The sequence below is a fragment of the Cherax quadricarinatus genome, chromosome 26 (assembly GCF_038502225.1).
Source record: "Cherax quadricarinatus isolate ZL_2023a chromosome 26, ASM3850222v1, whole genome shotgun sequence".
Lineage (NCBI taxonomy): Eukaryota > Metazoa > Arthropoda > Malacostraca > Decapoda > Parastacidae > Cherax > Cherax quadricarinatus.
This window is the reverse complement of record NC_091317.1, coordinates 5162991-5186520: the sequence shown is the minus strand read 5'-3', so window position 1 is coordinate 5186520 and position 23530 is coordinate 5162991. Positions and strand designations below refer to the sequence as shown.

At 39.6% G+C, this 23530-nt stretch overlaps 1 protein-coding gene across 2 annotated transcripts; it reads right to left on the bottom strand.

Annotated features, from left to right (window-relative positions):
• Positions 1-5784: 5784 nt before the first annotated feature.
• Positions 5785-23124, bottom strand: LOC128691632 (uncharacterized). Of its 2 annotated transcripts, XM_053780470.2 has the most exons (4): positions 23081-23124; positions 14071-16767; positions 13228-13998; positions 5785-6422 (listed from the first exon to the last, which is right to left on the bottom strand). In XM_053780470.2, the coding sequence occupies exons 1-3, from the start codon at positions 23081-23083 to the stop codon at positions 13252-13254; spliced, it is 3447 nt and encodes a 1148-aa protein (XP_053636445.1). In that variant the 5' UTR covers positions 23084-23124; the 3' UTR covers positions 5785-6422; positions 13228-13251. The 2 variants fall into 2 exon arrangements, with proteins under 2 accessions (XP_053636445.1, XP_053636444.1); XM_053780469.2 differs by having other exon boundaries at positions 13228-16767.
• Positions 23125-23530: the final 406 nt, after the last annotated feature.

Sequence of the window (23530 nt, the reverse complement as noted above, 5' to 3'; positions counted from 1 at the left end):
TTTAGCATTCAGGTCCCCTACCACAATTACTCTCTCACTTGGTTCAAAGGCTCCTATACATTCACTTAACATCTCCCAAAATCTCTCTCTCTCCTCTGCATTCCTCTCTTCTCCAGGTGTATACACGCTTATTATTACCCACTTCTCGCATCCAAGCTTTACTTTAATCCACATAATTCTTGAATTTACACATTCATATTCTCTTTTCTCCTTCCATAACTGATCATTCAACATTACTGCTACCCCTTCCTTTGCTCTAACTCTCTGAGATATATATATATATATATATATATATATATATATATATATATATATATATATATATATATATATATATATATATATATATATATATATATATATATATATATATATAAATATATATATATATAATATATATATATATATATATATATATATATATATATATATATATATATATATATATATATATATATATATATATATATATATATATATATATATATATATATATATATATATATATATATATATATATATATAAATGCCTCATCTAATCGTTAATTGCTAAAACTGGCTAATTTAAAATAGCTAACCTAATCAAACTTACCCAAAATGAACCTCATACAGTGTGTAGAAAAAAAAAATGCTATTGGTTCGAACCTTAGGACTTCGACAAGCAATGCACCCAAGCGTCTTTGAATCCTTTCTACCATCCTAATCGAGTTTTCCATGCGTGCCACAGTTAGATCGTCTGCATAAATAAGACCGCAAATTTTTAACGAATTCACCTGCTTCCTCACAACTGCACTACCCCAATCAACCCTTCCCGCCCAAGCTCCTAACCCCATAACCATGGATTTATCGGAATTTACCCTCATACCAGTTGCCCCTGCGAACATTTGTACTACCCCATCTAATGTGTCCATTGTCATCACCTACCTGATCAGAACAGTTGTATCATCCACATACCCAATTAAAACTGGCCAAACCTTCGCAACCTCACACCCTGGTCCCTCTACGTGACACATACGCTGCTCCACCAATCTATAAAAGGGGTCCTGTACGCACGCAAACAATAATTGTGACATAGGACACCCCTGCCTAAGTCCCCTACCCATTACAATCTTCCCACCCAATCGACCATTAATCTGTACCCTAGCCATTGCACCTCCATACAACGCCTCAACCCAACCCACTATTTCTTCCCCAAACCCCTGACCCCTGAGGATGGCTTTCAATGCTTTCCGATCCACTGTATCGTATGCCCCTTGCCAATCGAGCGCCACCAAACCTTCCCCCCTCCCCCCCCCCTTTTGCCTCCACGAAATCCCTAAGTAACCCATGCCCCTCCACCATAGACCTCCCTGGCAAACCAAACTGAGTTTTTGATACTGCCCACCCCACCACACACTTGACCCGATTTCCCAAAATCTTCGCAAACAATTTGTAATCTGCGCATAACAACGAGATCGCCCGGTAATCCCGAAGCGTATGCTGCCCCTTACCCTTCGGTATCAATACAACGACAGCCGTTGCCTGCTTCTCACCCAGCTCACCTCTCTCCTTCATGCAATTAAATACCCTAACCAAAAAATGCCTCATTAATTCCCAATGCTGCTGATAAAACTCTGCCGGGAGTCCATCAATTCCCGGTGCTTTGCCCTTTCGCATTCCACTTAAAGCCCTCCATATTTCCCCCTCAGTTATTTCTCCACCCAGTGCTTCCCTATCACTGTTACGCAACTGACATACCACACTCCCACACACCTGTTCTAAAACCCCATCCTCTACCCCTTCTCGTTGCCAGTACTTCTCATACCACTTATCAGCAAATGCCCCCATTCCTTCTGTAGCTTGTATGACCTGCCCCTCCCTGTACCCTCCTATCGGCTCATGAACCTCCAACCATGGAATAGTCATTGCATGCTGTCTTTGTTTCTGCCTACGCAATACGCACGGTGAAAGTCTATCTCCCCATAACACCTCTTCCACCCCCACCTGTGCCCGCACCGCTTGGAACCTCTCATCCTGTACCTCATGCAGCCTCCCTTTAGTTGCCATAATATCATCCATTGGATAAGTGCCCGCCACCGCCCCCCTCGCATAACAACCCCGTAACCTATCCTCCAAATAGTTGGCAATCCCATTTTTTAAAGAATTGAAACGTTTCCCTTCCCTTACGTAATATTGCTTAATCCGTTCTTCAGCCACACCATCCCACCACATCACCGCATCCTCTACCCCATTTACCTCTGCACGTAACCCCTCCCACAGCGTTGCAAATCCCTCTATCCCCTCCTCATTGCCTAACACACTTGTATTTAACTTCCAATATCCCCTAGATATACCTGCTAGTGACTCCCACCCCACCTCTGCTACTACCGCCCGATGATCCGAATAAGCTACTTCTATTGTACGGAAAAATGTCAACCAAACCCCTTGAGATATATACAGCCTATCCAACCTAGCCGCGTAACCTCTTCTTACAAAAGTGTGCTCTACCTCCCACGCCCCTCCTCCAACCTCATCCCGCAACTGAATATCCCTCAAAAGATCTCGCAAGGCCGCCGACACGTGCCCCGCCCCTTTTGGTTCTATGTCAGCCCTCCTAATAACGTAGTTCCAGTCCCCACCAACGATGGCCACTGCAGGTAAACCACGTAAGAAGAAAACTAGTTCTTCACGTACAAAATCCCTTTTTACTCTCACATCATTTTCTGCTGGTGCATACACACTTACAAAGGATACCCTCTGCCCCATCCACCACCCATCCACGCGCATTACTCTCCCCCCCTCCCCCTCACTTCTTAGCAACACAAACGGGCTCGCCTCCCTGATCAATATACCCACACCACCTTTCAGACGTGCAGATGGCAGAGTCATGACCTGAAACCCCTCCACCTCCCTGATCAATATACCCACACCACCTTTCAGACGTGCAGATGGCAGAGTCATGACCTGAAACCCCTCCACCTCGAGCACTCTTCCCTCCTTGAAATTGTGTTCTTGCAGGAACACTACATCCACCCTATATTTACACAGAAACATTCGAAACCATTCCCTCTTCACACTATTACACAGTCCATTTACGTTCACAGTCATATACCTAAGGCCTCTTTATAGTTTCCAACCCTTCCTCCTCTCTTCATTCATCCCAGGGCCTCCTGCCCCAGAGCCAGCACAAGGCTTCACACCATCAACCCCCCATCCTTTTTTTGCTATGCCTCTTATCTTGACTACCTCGACAGTGCTATTCCTTCCTCCCAGACCTCTGCGCCGCCGTCAGGACATCATCTGAGTCTGACGCCGCCGCTCTCTTCCTCGTGATGCCCTCCACATCCATGTTATCTTCTGAGGTTCCCTCACGATGTACCTCAACCTCCACCACGCCTCGTTCCACAGCACACGGCGACAACTCACGCTTACTAGTTGGCCCTTCAACCCTGCTATGGTTTTTATCATTACATTCTTCTACAGGCAACGCCGTGCCTCTCACCAGCTCAGGAACAACATCCTTTGCAGGCGGCGTCAATGTCCTCAACGCTTCCTGAAGCTCTTCCTCGAGAGCCTGCACCTCCTCCTGCACTTGCACTTCTGTACTTTTTCCTTGCCTAGTAACAGATCCTTTTATGTCACAGCTTACCTCACACACGCCAGTCTCTTCTTTGGAATCCTCCACCTCTTCACTCCGCAAGCGCCCAAGCCCTTGCTTTCGCGTGGGGCTCTCAACAACAGCTACCACGCTGGTAACTGGTGCTTCACCAGTTTGTGCAGGCGCCCTCCTCAGCTTCACACACGCTGCCGCCATATGGTCGTACGCCCCACATATTCTGCATGTACGTCTCTGTCCGGCGTACGATACCATAACTTGCGTCCTGAAGTCCTCCAACACGAAGTAAGACGGTATGGGATGTCTCAGAGTCATCTTCAGGGAAAAGGTTCCCTCCAGACGGCCCATGTAAGCACCAGTCGTCCACTTGCCCTGTTGTGCCAGATGTACGGTCCCATATGCCTCAAAAACACTCCTGATGTCAGCCTCATCTGCCTCAAATGGGACATTACGAATCTTAACCCACGTAAAGTGGAGAGATACGTCGATCAAAAGCACCTTCACAGCCAGAGTAGCGTCAAGACTCACGTCTTGGAATCTCGACACCAAAGACTCGTACACGGACGTGGAATTCAGTTTGACGAAGATTCTGTAAGCCCCATTCAGGGCAACACCATACACCTCATCGTCCTGGATACCATAGGTCTCCCTAATGATTGTTGGGAGTAATACCTGCGCTGAAGAGGGTGAAATCGCCCCACGAAGCAGCTCAATACCGATGGTATTTACGCGCCTCCTCACACTCAGCGCCATGTTGATACAAGGTAGCTCGCCTGAAAACAGCAGAGGGGTGCAGAGCACAACTGCACTCTACCGTGGTCAGGCAGCGAAAAATGATCCAGGTATATTAAAATTAAATGTATGAGGAAGTGGGGATAGGCGAAGAAGAAGAGTATCTTCAGTCTTTGAAAGGGAGCGAGGACGTAGCCCAGCATCGGAGTTCTTGATAGTGAAAAGATGAAGGTAGCAGCAGTCAGGCTGGGGACAGGAGGCAGCTGGCAGGCACAGAAGTTCAGGAGTTTAGTTTAGTATATTACTTGGAAATGACCCATTCTTGAATCTCCTTAACACTTCCTTTGGTAAGTACGTGATTATTATTACAATCACGGGAGAGCGTTAAACTCGAAGGGGTCATACATTATCTAGGGAAAGGTAGGTACGAGACTGATGACGAAATCGTGATAACACATTTGTAAACGAATCACAGAATGGGTGAGGCTCGAACACACTGCAGGCGAGTCCTGAAACTAGCAGGCCTGTGACTTTCAGGACTCGCTTGCCATGGGTTCAAACCTCACCCGTTCTGTGATTTGTAGGTACCCGAGTTTGGCAAAGCTGTCGAAATCATCGACGAACTGTTTCACAAAATCTTGGACTTGTCGAGGTGAATGAAAATATACGGGGCAGCGGAGACTTATTTAATTGTTAAGTTACCTGAAGCATTAGAAAACAGAGGAATTAAGCTCTGCAACAAGCGTACTGGTTCATGCTAGGTAAATCCTCAAAACCAGATCTTCTCACTCATAATTAGTGGATGAATAATGAAGCTGTAGATGTCCCCAGTACCAAGATATTTGTCTGGTACGGCAACACAGTGCCACTATTTTGCTCCTTACCCACTAGTCAGGCGTTAGAAGACTGGGTTTTGAGGATCTGCCTAGCATGGGCCAGTAGCTGCTGCGGTGTTCTTTAATTCCTCTTCTTTCTTTCACTTGTGGGCCCTGCCTCATTTCTGGTAGTGTTAAAAGCTTCTTTCTCAAGCTTGAGCTTCACTTTCATCGAAGCTGTTCAACTGAACATACACCAAGGCTGAAGGACTGACCACCTCAAATTTATTTCTGCTCTATGCGAAATGACTAATCACCTCATATCTGCATCTCCAATACTTCTGCTGTCTCCATATTTCGACTGAAAAAATCTCGTCCATAGAGATAAGAAACTGCTACATATGCCATACTCGTCACCTCCCTCCCAATACATAATTGACTGTTATTCAACGTTATTTCTGTTGCAAACTTGTTACTCGTACATAAATACATACATATTAATATATTTATAGATACATGTATCCACAGTACATTCATGCATAAGTATGTAAAATTACTTAAATGAAATAAAGTGGGAGAAACATTCTGTACAAGAAATATTAAAAAGAAAAAAAATACATTTTGGGACAATAAGTGATTAGGCGAGTTTTTGTCATTCTTCTCAAATATATACAAACCAAAATTGAAATGTGAAAACATTATTGACAAAGAATTATTGACAATAATTACAAGATGCTGCTGGATGGAAGGAGAGGACTATTAATGAAAGACAAGTGGAAATTTGAGGCTGCGGGGAAAAGGACAACAGGTAGCTTGAAGAATGTTGGCTTAAGCCATAGGATAGCTTGTAGGATGTCTTCGTTAATCGAATTAGTGCGTGATGGACGCTTTCGTCATTCTTAGGATGACACGGAAAATGTTTTTTGTGTCAGCTATAGGATGTCTCAAAGAATTCTTTTTTCTGTTTATCTGCTGTAGGATTGCTTGAAGAAGAAGGCTTGTTCCAACCATATCATTACTTGAAGGATGCATGCGTGAACCATAGGACTGATTAAATAATACTAGTATCGTTCGTAGCAAAATCTGGAGGATGCGTGCGTCTGTCGTAGGAGGACTTGATCGATACTTTCGTTAGCCATAGGATAACTTGAAGAAGGCCAACATCAGCTCATAGGATAGCTTTAAGGATACTTGAATCAGCTTGAAAACTTGTGTAAACCGTAGGATGGCTTCAAGATGCTTGCGTTAACATGGAGTTGCTTTAAGGATGCCTGCATCAACTGTAGGATGAATAGAAGAAAGCTTGGGTCAGTAAAAGAATCTAAAGTTTGCTTACTCCTGAAGCGTAGGTTAATAAATTTATCTATTAGCATAGTAGTCCTTAAATAGTGGCAACTGTTAGCAAAGCAGTCCTTAAATGGTGATCGCTTTAAATATGACTGTCCTTAAATGGTGATACTTCTCAACAAACTTGATGACGATGATGATAAAAAGGAACAAGACTAATAACAGCAGTAAATAAAAAGAAATATAATTAAACAAATAAATTAAAAAACACCAGTAGTAATAATAATAATAACAATAATAATAATAATAATAATAATAATAATAATAATAATAATAATAATAATAATAATAACAATAATAATAATAATAATAATAATAATAATAATAATAATAATAATAACAATAATAATAATAATAATAATAATAATAATAATAACAATAATATAAGAAATTAAAGTATACATGTAACTTATACGGATTCAATTAATAAATAACTCAGTGACAATTGTTACAGGTTACCTACAAGAATTTGCTCTCACTTTCAAAAGATTGAACAAAAGCTTCATATTTTAAGTGATTCTAGAAAAACTCAAATAAAAGGGATCATAGACTAATATGTTTTTGTTTCTTCAGAACCTTTTTTCTTTTTTTTACTTTCTTTTCTCAATTTTTCCATTTTTATTGGAATTTATTTATTAATTTATTAAATTGTTTCATGGATAATGTTTTTCTATTTTTTTTTATTTCAACAGATTCCTACTAAGGTAGGTTGACCAAAACAAGAAAAAGAAAAAAGAAAACACATTCACCACTGTTCATTCAATAGCTGTCTGGCCAGAACTACGTACACATCACTCGTACGACCTTCCGATGTGTAACATCGTCGTCCCTCCATCAGAGTTAAGGTATTGTACTACTGCTGCTATAAAATTTGACATATATTTTTTCATCTCCATACGTACAGATACTATACAAATTATGGCATAATATTTTACATATAGTATCTCCTATGGTACCTATATCTTTCACAAGAGGGCCAAATATTTACATTAACAGTTGCTTTTCTGCTGACCAATAAGTGAAACCTTCCATCGTAACTGGTCAGAGAGCACTTTGAGGCGGAGCAACTGACTGGACGATTATTATTAGTGAGTACGAATCCATGTGCTGAATTAGGAACAGGGGCTTTGTGATTTGTGATTTATGTAATATATAAAAAGATACACTAATATATATATATATATATATATATATATATATATATATATATATATATATATATATATATATATATATATATATATATATATATATATATATATATATATATATATATATATATATATATATATATATAAGTAGGTAGTAGGTTGGTAGACAGCAACCACCCAGGGAAGTATTACCGTCCTGCCAGATGACTGTGAAACAGAAACCTGTAACTGTTTCGCATGATGGTAGGATTGCTGGTTTCTTTTTCTGTCTCATAAACACGCTAGATAACAGGGATATTTTGCTACTCCTACTTACACTTTGGTCACACTTCAGAGACATGCACATGCATATATATATACATACATCTAGGTTTTTCTCCTTTTTCTAAATAGCTCTTGTTCTTCTTTATTTTTCTATTGTCCATGGGGAAGTGGAAAAGAATCTTTCCTCCGTAAGCCATGCGTGTCGCATGAGGCGACTAAAATGCCGGGAGCAATGGGCTAGTAACCCCTTATCCTGTAGACATTTACTAAAAAAGAGAAGAAGAAAAACTTTATAAAACTGGGATGCTTGAATGTGCGTGGATGTAGTGCGGATGACAAGAAACAGATGATTGCTGATGTTATGAATGAAAAGAAGTTGGATGTCCTGGCCGTAGGCGAAACAAAGCTGAAGGTGGTAGGGGAGTTTCGGTGGGGGGAAATAAATGGGATTAAATCTGGAGTATCTGAGAGAGTTAGAGCAAAGGAAGGGGTAGCAGTAATGTTGAATGATCAGTTATGGAAGGAGAAAAGAGAATACGAATGTGTAAATTCAAGAATTATGTGGATTAAAGTAAAGGTTGGATGCGAGAAGTGGGTCATAATAAGCGTGTATGCATCTGGAGAAGAGAGGAATGCAGAGGAGAGAGAGAGATTTTGGGAGATGTTAAGTGAATGTATAGGAGCCTTTGAACCAAGTGAGAGAGTAATTGTGGTAGGGGACCTGAATGCTAAAGTAGGAGAAACTTTTAGAGAGGGTGTGGTAGGTAAGTTTGGGGTGCCAGGTGTAAATGATAATGGGAGCCCTTTAATTGAACTTTGTATAGAATGGGGTTTAGTTATAGGTAACAAATATTTTAAGAAAAAGAGGATAAATAAGTATACAAGATATGATGTAGGGCGAAATGACAGTAGTTTGTTGGATTATGTATTGGTAGATAAAAGACTGTTGAGTAGACTTCAGGATGTACATGTTTATAGAGGGGCCACAGATATATCAGATCACTTTCTAGTTGTAGCTACACTGAGAGTAAAAGGTAGATGGGATACAAGGAGAATAGAGGCATCAGGGAAGAGAGAGGTGAAGGTTTATAAACTAAAAGAGGAGGCAGTTAGGGTAAGATATAAACAGCTATTGGAGGATAGATGGGCTAATGAGAGCATAGGCAATGGGGTCGAATAGGTATGGGGTAGGTTTAAAAATGTAGTGTTAGAGTGTTCAGAAGTTTGTGGTTACAGGAAAGTGGGTGCAGGAGGGAAGAGGAGCGATTGGTGGAATGATGATGTAAAGAGAGTAGTAAGGGAGAAAAAGTTAGCATATGAGAAGTTTTTACAAAGTAGAAGTGATGCAAGGAGGGAAGAGTATATGGAGAAAAAGAGAGAGGTTAAGAGAGTGGTGAAGCAGTGTAAAAAGAGAGCAAATGAGAGAGTGGGTGAGATGTTATCAACAAATTTTGTTGAAAATAAGAAAAAGTTTTGGAGTGAGATTAACAAGTTAAGAAAGCCTGGAGAACAAATGGATTTGTCAGTTAAAAATAGGAGAGGAGAGTTATTAAATGGAGAGTTAGAGGTATTGGGAAGATGGAGGGAATATTTTGAGGAATTGTTAAATGTTGATGAAGATAGGGAAGCTGTGATTTCGTGTATAGGGCAAGGAGGAATAACATCTTGTAGGAGTGAGGTAGAGCCAGTTGTGAGTGTGGGGGAAGTTCGTGAGGCAGTAGGTAAAATGAAAGGGGGTAAGGCAGCCGGGATTGATGGGATAAAGATAGAAATGTTAAAAGCAGGTGGGGATATAGTTTTGGAGTGGTTGGTGCAATTATTTAATAAATGTATGGAAGAGGGTAAGGTACCTAGGGATTGGCAGAGAGCATGCATAGTTCCTTTGCATAAAGGCAAAGGGGATAAAAGAGAGTGCAAAAATTATAGGGGGATAAGTCTGTTGAGTATACCTGGTAAAGTGTATGGTAGAGTTATTATTGAAAGAATTAAGAGTAAGACGGAGAATAGGATAGCAGATGAACAAGGAGGCTTTAGGAAAGGTAGGGGGTGTGTGGACCAGGTGTTTACAGTGAAACATATAAGTGAACAGTATTTAGATAAGGCTAAAGAGGTCTTTGTGGCATTTATGGATTTGGAAAAGGCGTACGACAGGGTGGATAAGGGGGCAATGTGGCAGATGTTGCAGGTGTATGATGTAGGAGGTAGGTTACTGAAAGCAGTGAAGAGTTTTTACGAGGATAGTGAGGCTCAAGTTAGAGTATGTAGGAAAGAGGGAAATTATTTCCCAGTAAAAGTAGGCCTTAGACAAGGATGTGTGATGTCACCGTGGTTGTTTAATATATTTATAGATGGAGTTGTAAGAGAAGTAAATGCGAGGGTCTTGGCAAGAGGCGTGGAGTTAAAAGATAAAGAATCACACACAAAGTGGGAGTTGTCACAGTTGCTCTTTGCTGATGACACTGTGCTCTTGGGAGATTCTGAAGAGAAGTTGCAGAGATTAGTGGATGAATTTGGTAGGGTGTGCAAAAGAAGAAAATTGAAAGTTAATACAGGAAAGAGTAAGGTTATGAGGATAACAAAAAGATTAGGTGATGAAAGATTGGATATCAGGTTGGAGGGGGAGAGTATGGAGGAGGTGAATGTATTCAGATATTTGGGAGTGGACGTGTCAGCAGATGGGTCTATGAAAGATTAGGTGAATCATAGAATTGATGAGGGGAAAAGGGTGAGTGGTGCACTTAGGAGTCTGTGGAGACAAAGAACTTTGTCCTTGGAGGCAAAGAGGGGAATGTATGAGAGTATAGTTTTACCAACGCTCTTATATGGGTGTGAAGCATGGGTGATGAATGTTGCAGCGAGGAGAAGGTTGGAGGCAGTGGAGATGTCATGTCTGAGGGCAATGTGTGGTGTGAATATAATGCAGAGAATTCGTAGTTTGGAAGTTAGGAGGAGGTGCGGGATTACCAAAACTGTTGTCCAGAGGGCTGAGGAAGGGTTGTTGAGGTGGTTCGGACATGTAGAGAGAATGGAGCGAAACAGAATGTCTTCAAGAGTGTATCAGTCTGTAGTGGAAGGAAGGCGGGGTAGGGGTCGGCCTAGGAAAGGTTGGAGGGAGGGGGTAAAGGAGGTTTTGTGTGCGAGGGGCTTGGACTTCCAGCAGGCATGCGTGAGCGTGTTTGATAGGAGTGAATGGAGACAGATGGTTTTTAATACTTGACGTGCTGTTGGAGTGTGAGCAAAGTAACATTTATGAAGGGGTTCAGGGAAACCGGCAGGCAGGACTTGAGTCCTGGAGATGGGAAGTACAGTGCCTGCACTCTGAAGGAGGGGTGTTAATGCTGCAGTTTAAAAACTGTAGTGTAAAGCACCCTTTTGGCAAGACAGTGATGGAGTGAATCATGGTGAAAGTTTTTCTTTTTCGGGCCACCCTGCCTTGGTGGGAATCGGCAAGTGTGATAATAAATATATATATATATATATATATATATATATATATATATATATATATATATATATATATATATATATATATATATATATATATATATATTTATATATATATATATATATATATATATATATATATATATATATATACATATATATATATATATATATATATATATATATATATATATATATATATATATATATATATATACATATATATATATATATATATATATATATATATATATATATATATATATATATATATATATATATATATATATATATATATATATATATATATATATATATATATATATATATATATATATATATATATATATATATATATATATATATATATATATATATATATATATATATACCCTTCAGCATCGACAAGTGTTGATTAAATTTTTATCATTATAGCTATTAAAATATAGGTCTTCACGGAAACTTTTGCATGTGCCAATACTCGGCTTAAATTAGCATCTAACGAGAGCTTCTGCCATCTCATCTCCATGTCTGAAGGTTAACTGGTCACTACGCGCATGCTGATTTACTCCAGCCCCGAACTATCTTCTCATCTTTCCATAGAGAAAATAATATACTTACGGGAGTCTTTTAAAAAATTAAAACCTTTAGACAAAGTATAACGATCACAAAAACTAGAAATGTTCTTCAACTGGGTTTCAAATGTTATGAATTTCTGTACATTTCAAATCTTTTCGTGTTCAGAGGTTCGATCGTCTATAGTGTAACATCCATACTTATTCATGTGCGTACTGCATACACAGAACAATACACGCAAATATAACCCCTCCACTCAAAGTTCTCCTCACCAACCTCAACAGGACACATGACCATAACACAAGACACAGATCTCTTTTTGATATACCTCGTGTCCATATCACACTGTGTAAAAACTCTATGCACATAAAGGTCCCCAAAATATGGAATTCATTACCAGAAGATATTAAAGTAACCCAGTCTGAAAAATCAATTTAAGACTCTTCTCAAAAGCCACTTAATCACTCTAGACTAAACGCTAAATATTCAGTACACACTTACTCACTTATGTACTCCCACATAATAACTTCAACAATCACCTTGAACCTTTTATCCATTGTTGACAGGAATATAACTGAATCACTGTTTTCACAAAAAAAAAGTATTTTTGAATATATTAATATATTTTTGTCTTATACAAATTAGATTCACTTATATTTAAAAAACCACTGTACAACTATGAAATAATTACTACCCTACTATACAACTATGATATAATCCTTAGTGTTAAGTAGTCTCTAAGCAAATAATGTTAAGCTGGCCCATAATGCCTAGGCATAATAGAGGCTCTCTTTGCATTGCAACCCACTATTGTAAATACAAAATCTTAATGTACTGTTTGCAAAGACATAAAATAAATAAATAAATAAATAAATGAGTTGTAAAGTTTCAGTGCATCAGAATAGGTCACCCGCTGGGTAAACCAACAATATCTATCATTCGAGGGGATGAAAATGTGCGAGACCATTCAGTGAGCAACATTGTATTTAAGGTGGTTGTCTTTACTTGCATGATATGTTGGGTAGTGTACTGACTTTTCAAAAGCATTAAATGAATGTATAATATTTCGATAATAAATGTTTAAATTTTTCATTTTGTCTTCTTATGTCGAGTATTGGCACATGCAAAAGCTCCTGGATCAAACCTGATTAACTCCATATTCGTCCTATGGCCTCTACAAGAATATTGCTTTGCCTCGAATCTAAAATTAATATACAAATTTCAACACTCATTCATTCTGAAATTTTACTCACTGTTTACCATCAAATCCGAAATCATGTGTTTCTGCGGGCAAGAATCTTACCTATGTCACATTTTGTGTGTGTTCTCACTGCTGCAGGAGCCTTTTATGGAGAGGTGGTATTGGCCGGTCATTGACCCCAGTTCCTGAGGGCTGCCATGATGTTCCAGTCCTTTGATTCGTGTCATCTCTCTTGTTAAGTCGATTAGAACACTTAAAGCTTCTATTATGTTCACCACATCTTGAGCGTTTTCTTCGCCTCTCTCCTTTACTTGCAAGTGGTTGCAAAATGGATGGAAATAACATTGACTGAATATCCACACCTACATCTGGCATTTTTGGTACCTGAATGGGTGGAAATTCAGGGATATTTAATGCGGGTGCATCTAGTGTTTTCATTTCTAGTTCTTCTGGTACCTGAATAGGTGAACTTTCAGGGATATCTAGTGCGGGAGTATCTGGTTCTTTCAGCTCTTTTGGTTCCTGAATGGAGGGATATTCAGGGATATCTATTCCGAGAATATTTGTTCCGTTCATGTCTAGATCACCTGGGTCCTGAATGGATGAAATTTCAGGGATATTTATTTTAACTGTATCTGTTGCATTGGCATCTAACTCACCTACTTTAATTAATGGAAATTCGGGGATATCACTTTCAGGAATACCTGTTCCATTTATATCTAGTTCACTTGGTACCTTAATGGATGAAAATTCAGGGGTATCAGTTTCAGGAATACCTGTTCTATTTACATCTAGCTCACCTGATACTTCAATGGACGAAAATTCAGGGATATCAATTTCAGGAATACTTGTTCCATCTGGCTCACCTGGTACCTCAATTAATGGAAACTCAGAGATATCTATTTTAAATATATCTGTTCCATTTACCTCTGTCTCACCTGGTACCTCAATGGACAGATATTCTGGGTCCTCTATTTCAAATACATCTGTTCCGTTCATGTCTAGCTCTCCTGGTACCTCAATGGATAGAATTTCAGGGATATCCAGCTCTGGTGCATCTGGATATGGCAGACTTGGTACTGGCACGGATGGAAATGCTGGTGCTTCTAAATCACCCAGTTTCCTACTTACATCTTTAGTGTAACTTGCGGTGTTACCTACTGCTCCGTAGTCAGATCCCATATCAGCATTACTTACACCTAATTCGGTAACAACTCCAAAATCACTGCCATTTATACTTGGCATATCTGGTGGCTGAATGGGAGGTAATTCAGCTGAACTAACTGTTGGTAATTCTGGTGGCTGGACGGGTGGTAATTCAGGTGAACTAACTGTTGGCATTTCTGGTGGCTGGATGGGTGATAATCCAGGTGAACTAACTGTTGTCATTTCTGGTGGCTGGATGGGTGGTAATTCAGCTGAAATAACTGCTGGCATTTCTGGTGGCTGGATGGGTGGTAATTCAGCTGAACTAACTGTTGGCATTTCTGGTGGCTGGATGGGTGATAATTCAGGTGAACTAACTGTTGGCATTTCTGGTGGCTGGATGGGTGGTAATTCGGGAAAACTAACTGCTAGCATTTCTGGTGGCTGGATGGGTGGTAATTCGGGAAAACTAACTGCTAGCATTTCTGGTGGCTGGATGGGTGGTAATTCGGGGAAACTAATTGGTGGTATATCTGGTGCTTCAATGGGTGAGAACTCGGGTGCACTAATTGGTGGTATATTTAAATCTGTTGCATTTGGTAGATCCAACTCAGGATATTCAGGAGCACTTAGTTCTAGCATATCTGCACCACTTGCCGTCCCATTCGTGTTACTTGCTCCATTTTCCACTAGCGTGTCATTTGCTTTGCCAGTGTCCACTTGAGTGTCACTTGCCTCGCCAGTGTCCTCTTCAGTATCGTTGGCGAGACCACTGCTAGTTCCTATTCCATAACTGATTCCAATTTCAGTGACCTTCCCTCCGTCAACACCCTCTCCTATCCCGCTTCCAGTTGCCGTTCCAGAAGTCTCTCCTCCATCAGTCCCAATTGCTTCCACGGCTCCCACTCCCACTCCAGTACCACTTCCCCCATCACTTCCACTTCCTACTCCAGTGCCAATTCCCGTTGCAGTACCACTTCCCCCGTCACTGCCTCTTCCTACTCCTGTGCCAAGGCCTATTCCAGTGCCATTTCCCCCGTCACCGCCACTGCCTACTCCAATGCCAATTCCAGTTCCAGTACCACTTCCCCCATCACTACCACTTCCTTCACCAGTGCCAATTCCAATTCCGGTACCACTCCCCCCTTCACTACCACTTCCTACTCCCATGCCAATTCCCGTTCCAGTACCACCACCCTTATCACCACCTGTTCCAGTACCTATTCCCATTCCTATTCCAGTACCACTTCCCCCTTTATCACCACCTGTTCCAGTACCCATTCCCATTCCTATTCCAGTACTACTTCCCCCTTTATCACCACCTGTTCCAGTACCCATTCCCATTCCTATACCACTTCCCCCTTTATCACCACCTGTTCCAGTACCTATTCCTATTCCAGTACCACTTCCACCACTGCCACTTCCCATTCCCATACCAGTACCACTTCCACCACTTCCACTTCCCATTCCTATACCAGTACCACTTCCACCACTGCCACTGCCCATTCCTATACCAGTACCACTTCCACTTCCCATGCCTATACCAGTACCACTTCCACCACTGCCACTGCCCATTCCTATTCCAGTACCACTTCCACCACTGCCACTTCCCATTCCCATACCAGTACCACTTCCACCACTGCCACTTCCCATTCCTATACCAGTACCACTTCCACCACTGCCACTGCCCATTCCTATACCAGTACCACTTCCACTTCCCATTCCTATACCAGTACCACTTCCACCACTGCCACTGCCCATTCCTATTCCAGTACCACTTCCACCACTGCCACTGCCCATTCCTAAACCAGTGCCACTTCCTCCGCCACTGCCACTTCCCATTCCTATTCCCATTCCAGTGCCACTTCCTCCACCACTCCCACTTCCCATTCCAATTCCAGTACCTCTTCCACCACCACTACCACTTCCCATTCCCATTCCAGTACCACTTCCACCACTACCACTTCCCATTCCTATTCCCATTCCAGTGCCACTTCCCCTACCACTCCCACTTCCCATTCCAATTCCAGTACCACTTACACCACCACTACCACTTCCCATTCCTATTCCCATTCCGGTACCACTTGCACCACCACTACCACTTCCCATTCCTATTCCCATTCCCGTACCACTTCCCCCACCACTCCCACTTCCCATTCCCATTCCAATACCACTTGCACCACCACTACCGCTTCCCATTCCAACACCCATTCCAATACCACTTCCACCGCTGCCACTTCCCATTCCCATGCCAGTACCTGCACCACCTTTACCAAGTAATGGATTCCCTCCCATGCCAAATGGTGACATTCCACCCACTGTAGATTTTAAATTTGAAAGTAAGTCTCGTTTTTTATTGTCAGTGGCGTCTTCTACATCTTCTTGTTCTACATTGTCACTAGCATCTTCTGCAGCATGGTCGGGGACACTGGTCTGGTATCTTGCGGCTGCTAGGGCCACCAGGGCCACCAGGGCCACCGCTACCACACCCGTGCGCTGATCATCACCGGGACGCAAGGAAGAAAGAGAACAAGAGTCAGTACGGTTGTATTATCTTCACATTAATGTTGGTCAATAAAACAACGTTGGTCTTAAATCTAATGTGAGAGATTAACTAAACTGAGCTTTCATTTATGGGGTGAATAAAATACAGTGGATTATCAGATAACTGAAAATTGTCGTGACACAAGGCAGTGTAAACATTATGATGTCTGTGTGCATGTTATTATACATCGACAAGCATGTTAAAGGAACAATATGCGGTTATGGTACTTTATTGAAAAGACGTTTCGTTCGCCAGTGACTTTATCAAACTCTCAGTGCACTGGTGGGCAAAACGTCTTCTCAACAAAATGCCTTAGACCGCATAGTGTCTTATTAACATGAACAGGATTGCAACAGGACTACTGGCCTGTACGATGCGGGTCCAATTCATAGCCAAATGATTTTATTCTACACGTATCTTTCAAAATTACTTTAATAACTCCCTATTGTTAGGTATCTCTAAGTTAAATCTTACGGCTAAAGAAGGTTTATTAAGGTTCATAAGTCACGTAAGACACTAGAATCAGTGGTTCTTGAGTCCTTAACTGCTGATTGATGGGACTTCTCCGATCCTATTTTCTCGTAAGGGTATTTTTTTTTTCAGTATCACAGCTTAAGTTTCCTCACTGGGGGAGCTGTCGAAAGCCTTTTCGATTTGTATATATATATATATATATATATATATATATATATATATATATATATATATATATATATATATATATATATATATATGTTGGATTTCATATTTGGATTTCTTGAAATTTGAATATTCTTCCCCTACCACCCCATCTTTTAAAAACAATAGGAATACATGAAATAAATGATATAAGAATATTTAACAATGCCCTTACATGAAATAAATTAAATTTTAACTATACTAAGGACTGCTGATGGCGCAAGAGGAAGGTGGAGGGAGGTTATTGTTTGGAAAGGTTGTCACCATCCATAACAACATCAGGTAACTGCCTGTCTGGTGTTTTTTTCTCTCTTCTGTATCTGTGCAGCAGCACTTGAAGATGGCGGGGGAGTCACTAGCATTTGATTTTTTTTCTTTGTTAAAAAAGCTGCTCAATGTTATCTGCTTTTGACGACTTTCAATTTTTTTCCAAAATGGTCAACAAAAATGTCATTGAACAGATTGATGCTCCTATTCACAGCAGTAATGTTAGAATGCCATTTTTCCACCAGGCTCTGTGTTTGAACCCAATGGTAACATAGTCTCTTAACTTCTACAGTGGAAATGTTACCCTTACTGCTTCCCTCTTTTGAAGAAGAAATTTCCTCAACCACTTCCTACTGCTTCTTGTTCAGGCTTGAAGTTCTGTGACGAGCTCATTGTTGTGATCCTCCACCAACTCCTCTACATCCTCATTGTTCATTTCCAATCCCATGGGCTGGCCCAGAGAAACAGTATCCTTCACTGCAGGCTCTGCCTCAAAGCCTTCAAAATCTCTGATTGACACACAGTCTGGCCACAATTTCTTCCAGACAGAGCTCATTATCCTGAAAGAAACTTTTTCCCAGGCTTCGTCTATTATCCTTAAACACTGCCGGATATTAAAATAGTTTTTCCAAAATTCCCTGTTTCAGAGGTCACTTCAAAGCATCTTTTAAACAGTGTTTTATGTGTAAAGCTTCTTTAAATTGGAAATCACCTGCTGGTCCCTGGGTTGGATATGAGAAGTAGTGAAGCTGTATTCATCTACCAAATTTTCCTCCAAGCCTTGAGGGTGAGCAGGATCATAAGTGCCGTTAATGGTAATTTTTTTTTTCTGCAAGGTACTGCTTCACACTAGGGACAAACACTTCATGTATCCACTCAGTGAAGAACTGCCTTGTTACCCAAGCTTTACTATTAGCCCTTCACATGACATTGTGTTTACTTTAATCACATAGTTTTCTTAAACACCCTTGGATTTTCAGAGTGGTAGACTAGTAATGATTTATATTTTTGCAGTCTCCACTAGCATTACCACTCAAGAGTGTTAGCCTGTCTTTCATGGTCTTGTGTCCTGGTAATGATTTTTCTTCTTGTGTGATGTAGATCCTCTTAGGCATTCCTTTCCAAAAGAGGCCGGTTTCATCACAATTAAAAACTTGTTGAGGAATAAATCCCTCAATATCTACATAGGCTTTAAATTACCTAACAAACATTTCAGCCTCATCTCTGTTAGCACTGGCAGCCTTGCCATTCTATACTGCACTATGAATCACGCTTCTCTTTTTAAACCTATCAAACCAGTCCCTACTTGCCTCACATCCATCACTTTCAGCACTTTCCCTAGGGTGTCTCGCCTACGATCAGTATATAACTGCATTGCTTTTTCACAAATTATTGTTTCAGAAACACTGTCACCTGCCAATTGTTTTTTATTAATCCATTTCAGTTACCTGTGACCTTATCTCGGCAAGAATTTTCACTTCTTTCTCCACATTAGCCCATTATATTGCCTCTTTTCAATATGGACGATATGGTGGATTTCAGCATATATTGAGTGGCCAGGTCCGACATGCTCCACTTTCCCACTTTGCAACGAGTTCTCTTTTTATTTTGACTGTTGCTCTCACAGCTTTCCTTTTAGGCTTGTTTGGATCAACACTCTTTTTCGGTGCCATGATTATTTATTTTCAATTAAAACATTAATAAAAAAACACAGAATAATAATGAAATACCAACAATTTTCAAGGAGCTTGTACAAACGATGCTTAACGAACGAAAGCTGATGAGATTTTGTCCAGATTGACTGTTTTGTTTAGGTTGAATATCAGGACAACGTTCAAATACCGAGACAAATTTTTCTCGAAAAAACTTGGGCGAATATCGAGTTGTACGAATATAGAGACATACGAATATTGAAGTACCACTGTATATGCAGAATGGAAATCTTTCGCTCTAAATCTTTCGCACTCCCGTGCATCATTAGGAGCTATGCAGTGTTGCAAGACAGCGACAGATAGGAGGGGAAATTCTCTGAGGCAAGGCAGAAGGTATCAGTGGCAGCCCATGTCACAGAGTGAGGGCTGCCACCAATCCCGGGGTAAGGGAAGGTGGGGATCACGGAGGTTTGCAAAAAGCTAGCTTCAGAATATTAAGGAAACGCAGTACAGTGGAACCTCTGGTCACGACCATAATTCGTTCCAAAACTCTGATCACGATCCTATTTGGTGGTGACCCGAACCTAATTTCCCCATTGGATTGTATGTAAATACGATTAATCCGTTCCAGACCGCTATGAACTGTATATAAATATTTTTTTTTTTAAGATTTTTAAGCACATAGATAGCTAATTATAACATAGAATGCACAGTGTAATAGTAAACTAAATGTAAAAACCTTGAATAACATTCAGAAAACCTTGAACAACAAAGAAAACTAACATTGCATGAGTCCTAAAGTTTTTAAACCCCAGGCATTGTACTTTCCATTTCCAGGGCTCGAGTCCAGCTAACCGGTTTCCCTGAATCCCTTCACTAAATATTACCCTGCTCACACTCCAACAGTCCGTCAGGACCCTGTTTTTAACTGAAATCCATTCAATCCCTAGGCTTTCTTAACCTGTTTAGCTCTCTCCAATTTTTTTTATTCAGAGCAAAATTTGTTGACAGTGCCTCTCCCACTCTATCGTTTGTGTGTGTGTGTGTGTGTGTGTGTGTGTGTGTGTGTGTGTGTGTGTGTGTGTGTGTGTGTGTGTGTGTGTGTGTGTGTGTACTCACCTAATTGTACTCACCTAATTGTGGTTGCAGGGGTCGAGACTCAGCTCCTGGCCCCGCCTCTTCACTGATCGCTACTGGATCCTCTCTCTCTCTGCTTCCTGAGCTTTGTCATACCTCTTCTTAAAACTATGTATGGTTCCTGCCTGTGTGTGTGTATGTGTGTGTGTGCTTGTGTGTGTGTGTGTGTGCTTGTGTGTGTGCGCTTGTGTGTGTGTGTGTGTGTGTGTGTGTGTGTGTGTGTGTGTGTGTGTGTGTGTGTGTGTGTGTGTGTGTGTGTGTGTGTGTGTGTGTGTGCTTGTGTGTGTGTGTGTGTGTGTGTGTGTGTGTGTGTGTGTGTGTGTGTGTATGTGTGCTTGTGTGTGTGTGTGTGTGTGTGTTTGTGAGTGTGTGTGTGTATGTGTGCTTGTGTGTGTGTGTGTGTGTGTGTGTGTGTGTGTGTGTGTGTATGTGTGCTTGTGTGTGTGTGTGTGTGTGTTTGTGAGTGTGTATGTGATATGAATATCCGAGTGTGCAAAAAACCTATTTGAGTAGAGTTCGTTCTTGGTTTTCCTTCTTCCAAAAATAATGTCGTAATATTTTGACTGGTAACACAATACACAACGTCTTCTTGGAGTACATTTCAACTATCACAACTGTCTCTTAAAGTTAACACTAATATTTTAAAGTATTTTGAAATTTTAACCTTTAAGTGTGTTTATTTTCCATGCTGTAAGAACTTTTCCTTTCAGTTATCACGCTTCCGTTTATATATAAGTTTAATGGTGTGCCATCTTTTTTTTTCTGGTTCCCAGAGAAAATAATTTTTAATCTTTTACTCTTCGACTTATTTTTTTTTTAATTTAAGATCAGCTTTTGGGCACGCCTCTGTACTTTTTCCTTTCATAATTATTTCTCTAAGGTCATCATACACTATTTAACATTAATGTACTTTTATTTGGGTCAAGTATACAGTACATTTAGCGCTGTTTATATTGTATCTCTTCTTCCATTAGATTCTCCTACAAATGCATTTATATACTCCTTGTTGTTATCTTATTTAGCAATAACTCGAAAATCCATATCTTTATTAGATGTCTGTAAGATTAATTATCTAATTTATAATTTTCATTTCACCTACTATAATTTTTTTTCCATTTTCAAAGTATTTAAATGTTCTACAATATTTTTCACATAGTCAGTCTATCCAAATCCTCTTGAAATACTATGTTATTTATTATACATTTACTTTGCTTAAAATTATTTCAGTGCATATATGTATTTATATATATACCTCTGAATTTTTATTTATAAACAACTGAAGCATTATCGCGGTTACTAATGTCATGTGTGTGTGAGAGATCTTTTCTATGTGAGTACTAATCATTAATTTTCAGTACAGAGACAAAAGGTACACAGTGTGATTGTTAAGTGATGTGAAGTTAGCCGATAAATCTTACATCCAAAGACAGATTTTGGTAGCTCACAATTTCTTGAAAGTACGTAAAGTAAAATCGCTATAAACAAATATCCTGAGTCAATATCACTCAGCCGTAACACACTGCTTCTTCAACTGAAATGATGAAAAACGAGAGAAGTGTCTCTATGACCTGATGTCTAATGGAAAGCTAATTACCAGGAGTGAATCCCAAGCGTTTTGTGGTTATTACCACTGATCTCCATACTTATTGGTGTCTTAAAATTAACTGAAATTAACCTTCGGAAAAAAACTAAATTTGGAACTAATGCAATAAAGCTTGATTTAACACTTCACCACTTTATATGAATAAACAAAACACATGGAAAGAGAAACACCTGCGAGTATTCGTGCGTTTACATAATCTCTTTTCTATAGAATTAGTTCTTCCGAAGATGTGTGTGTAAATGCAATAATGATCTCAGATGTTTGTTACATTATTCACTGGTATTTAATGGCTCTACTGAAACTTTTGTATTTTACCCCATCTCAACATATATATGACAGATTTGAACTTTCAAGACACTCAAGCAGCCAACACTGTGTTTAAGACCTACGAAGGATTAAATACTTGCTTGTTTACTGCCATTCAAATCCAGCAAAATATTGTATTGCAGCAAGGGGTGAGGACTCAACCTAAGACGATATCACATCCAAGTGTCACTGATGGAGCAGTGTAGTGTATCTTATCAAACCATATGAGGTAATGTTGATATTGTTCTAGGATAAAAATAATGGCTTTTATTTTTGATAGAGAAATTCTAATTTTCTCTTAATATGACTACTGTTTCCACATTGCTTTCAATATGTAACAAAAATCTAAAGATTCTTAGTATGCAAAAAAATATTTATTATTTTTTTGACTAAAATATTATCCATGAAATATAAATATTGTATATATATATATATATATATATATATATATATATATATATATATATATATATATATATATATATATATATATATATATATATATATATATATATATATATATATATATATATATATATATATATATATATATATATATATATATATGAGATAAGTGTGGAGAGTAACCAAAAACCAGACATTATAAAGCTTGCAGCTTACCATTATAGCTGGGGTGATGGAAGAGAAGTGTACATTCAACTCACCTGCTAGTCCCATTTAAAGTTGTGCATGTAAGACGCCCAAGGTCATGTTGCAGGAGTTTGTTGTCGTCTCTTGGTAAGTCGAGTCGTGATTTTCTATTAAAACTTTGCCAAGTGATTCATTAAATACTATCCTCATTAAGGCGACCAGAGAGAATGTATACAGTGAATATCCTTGAAGTTTAACTTGCTTGAGCAATGACATGTCCAGATTCTACATTAGAATGCTCTTTCTTTCCTCTAAGTAGGTTACAAGAGTGTTCATATTTTGAAGTCGATCAAAGAAGGCTTTCTAAAGTTACCGCACTAAAACCAGTTTCAGAAATGATCTACATTAGAGCAGAGGGAACCTGCACTTGTTATTTATTCCACGATTTTTTCATTTAGTTATAAATAACCCAGGTAGAAA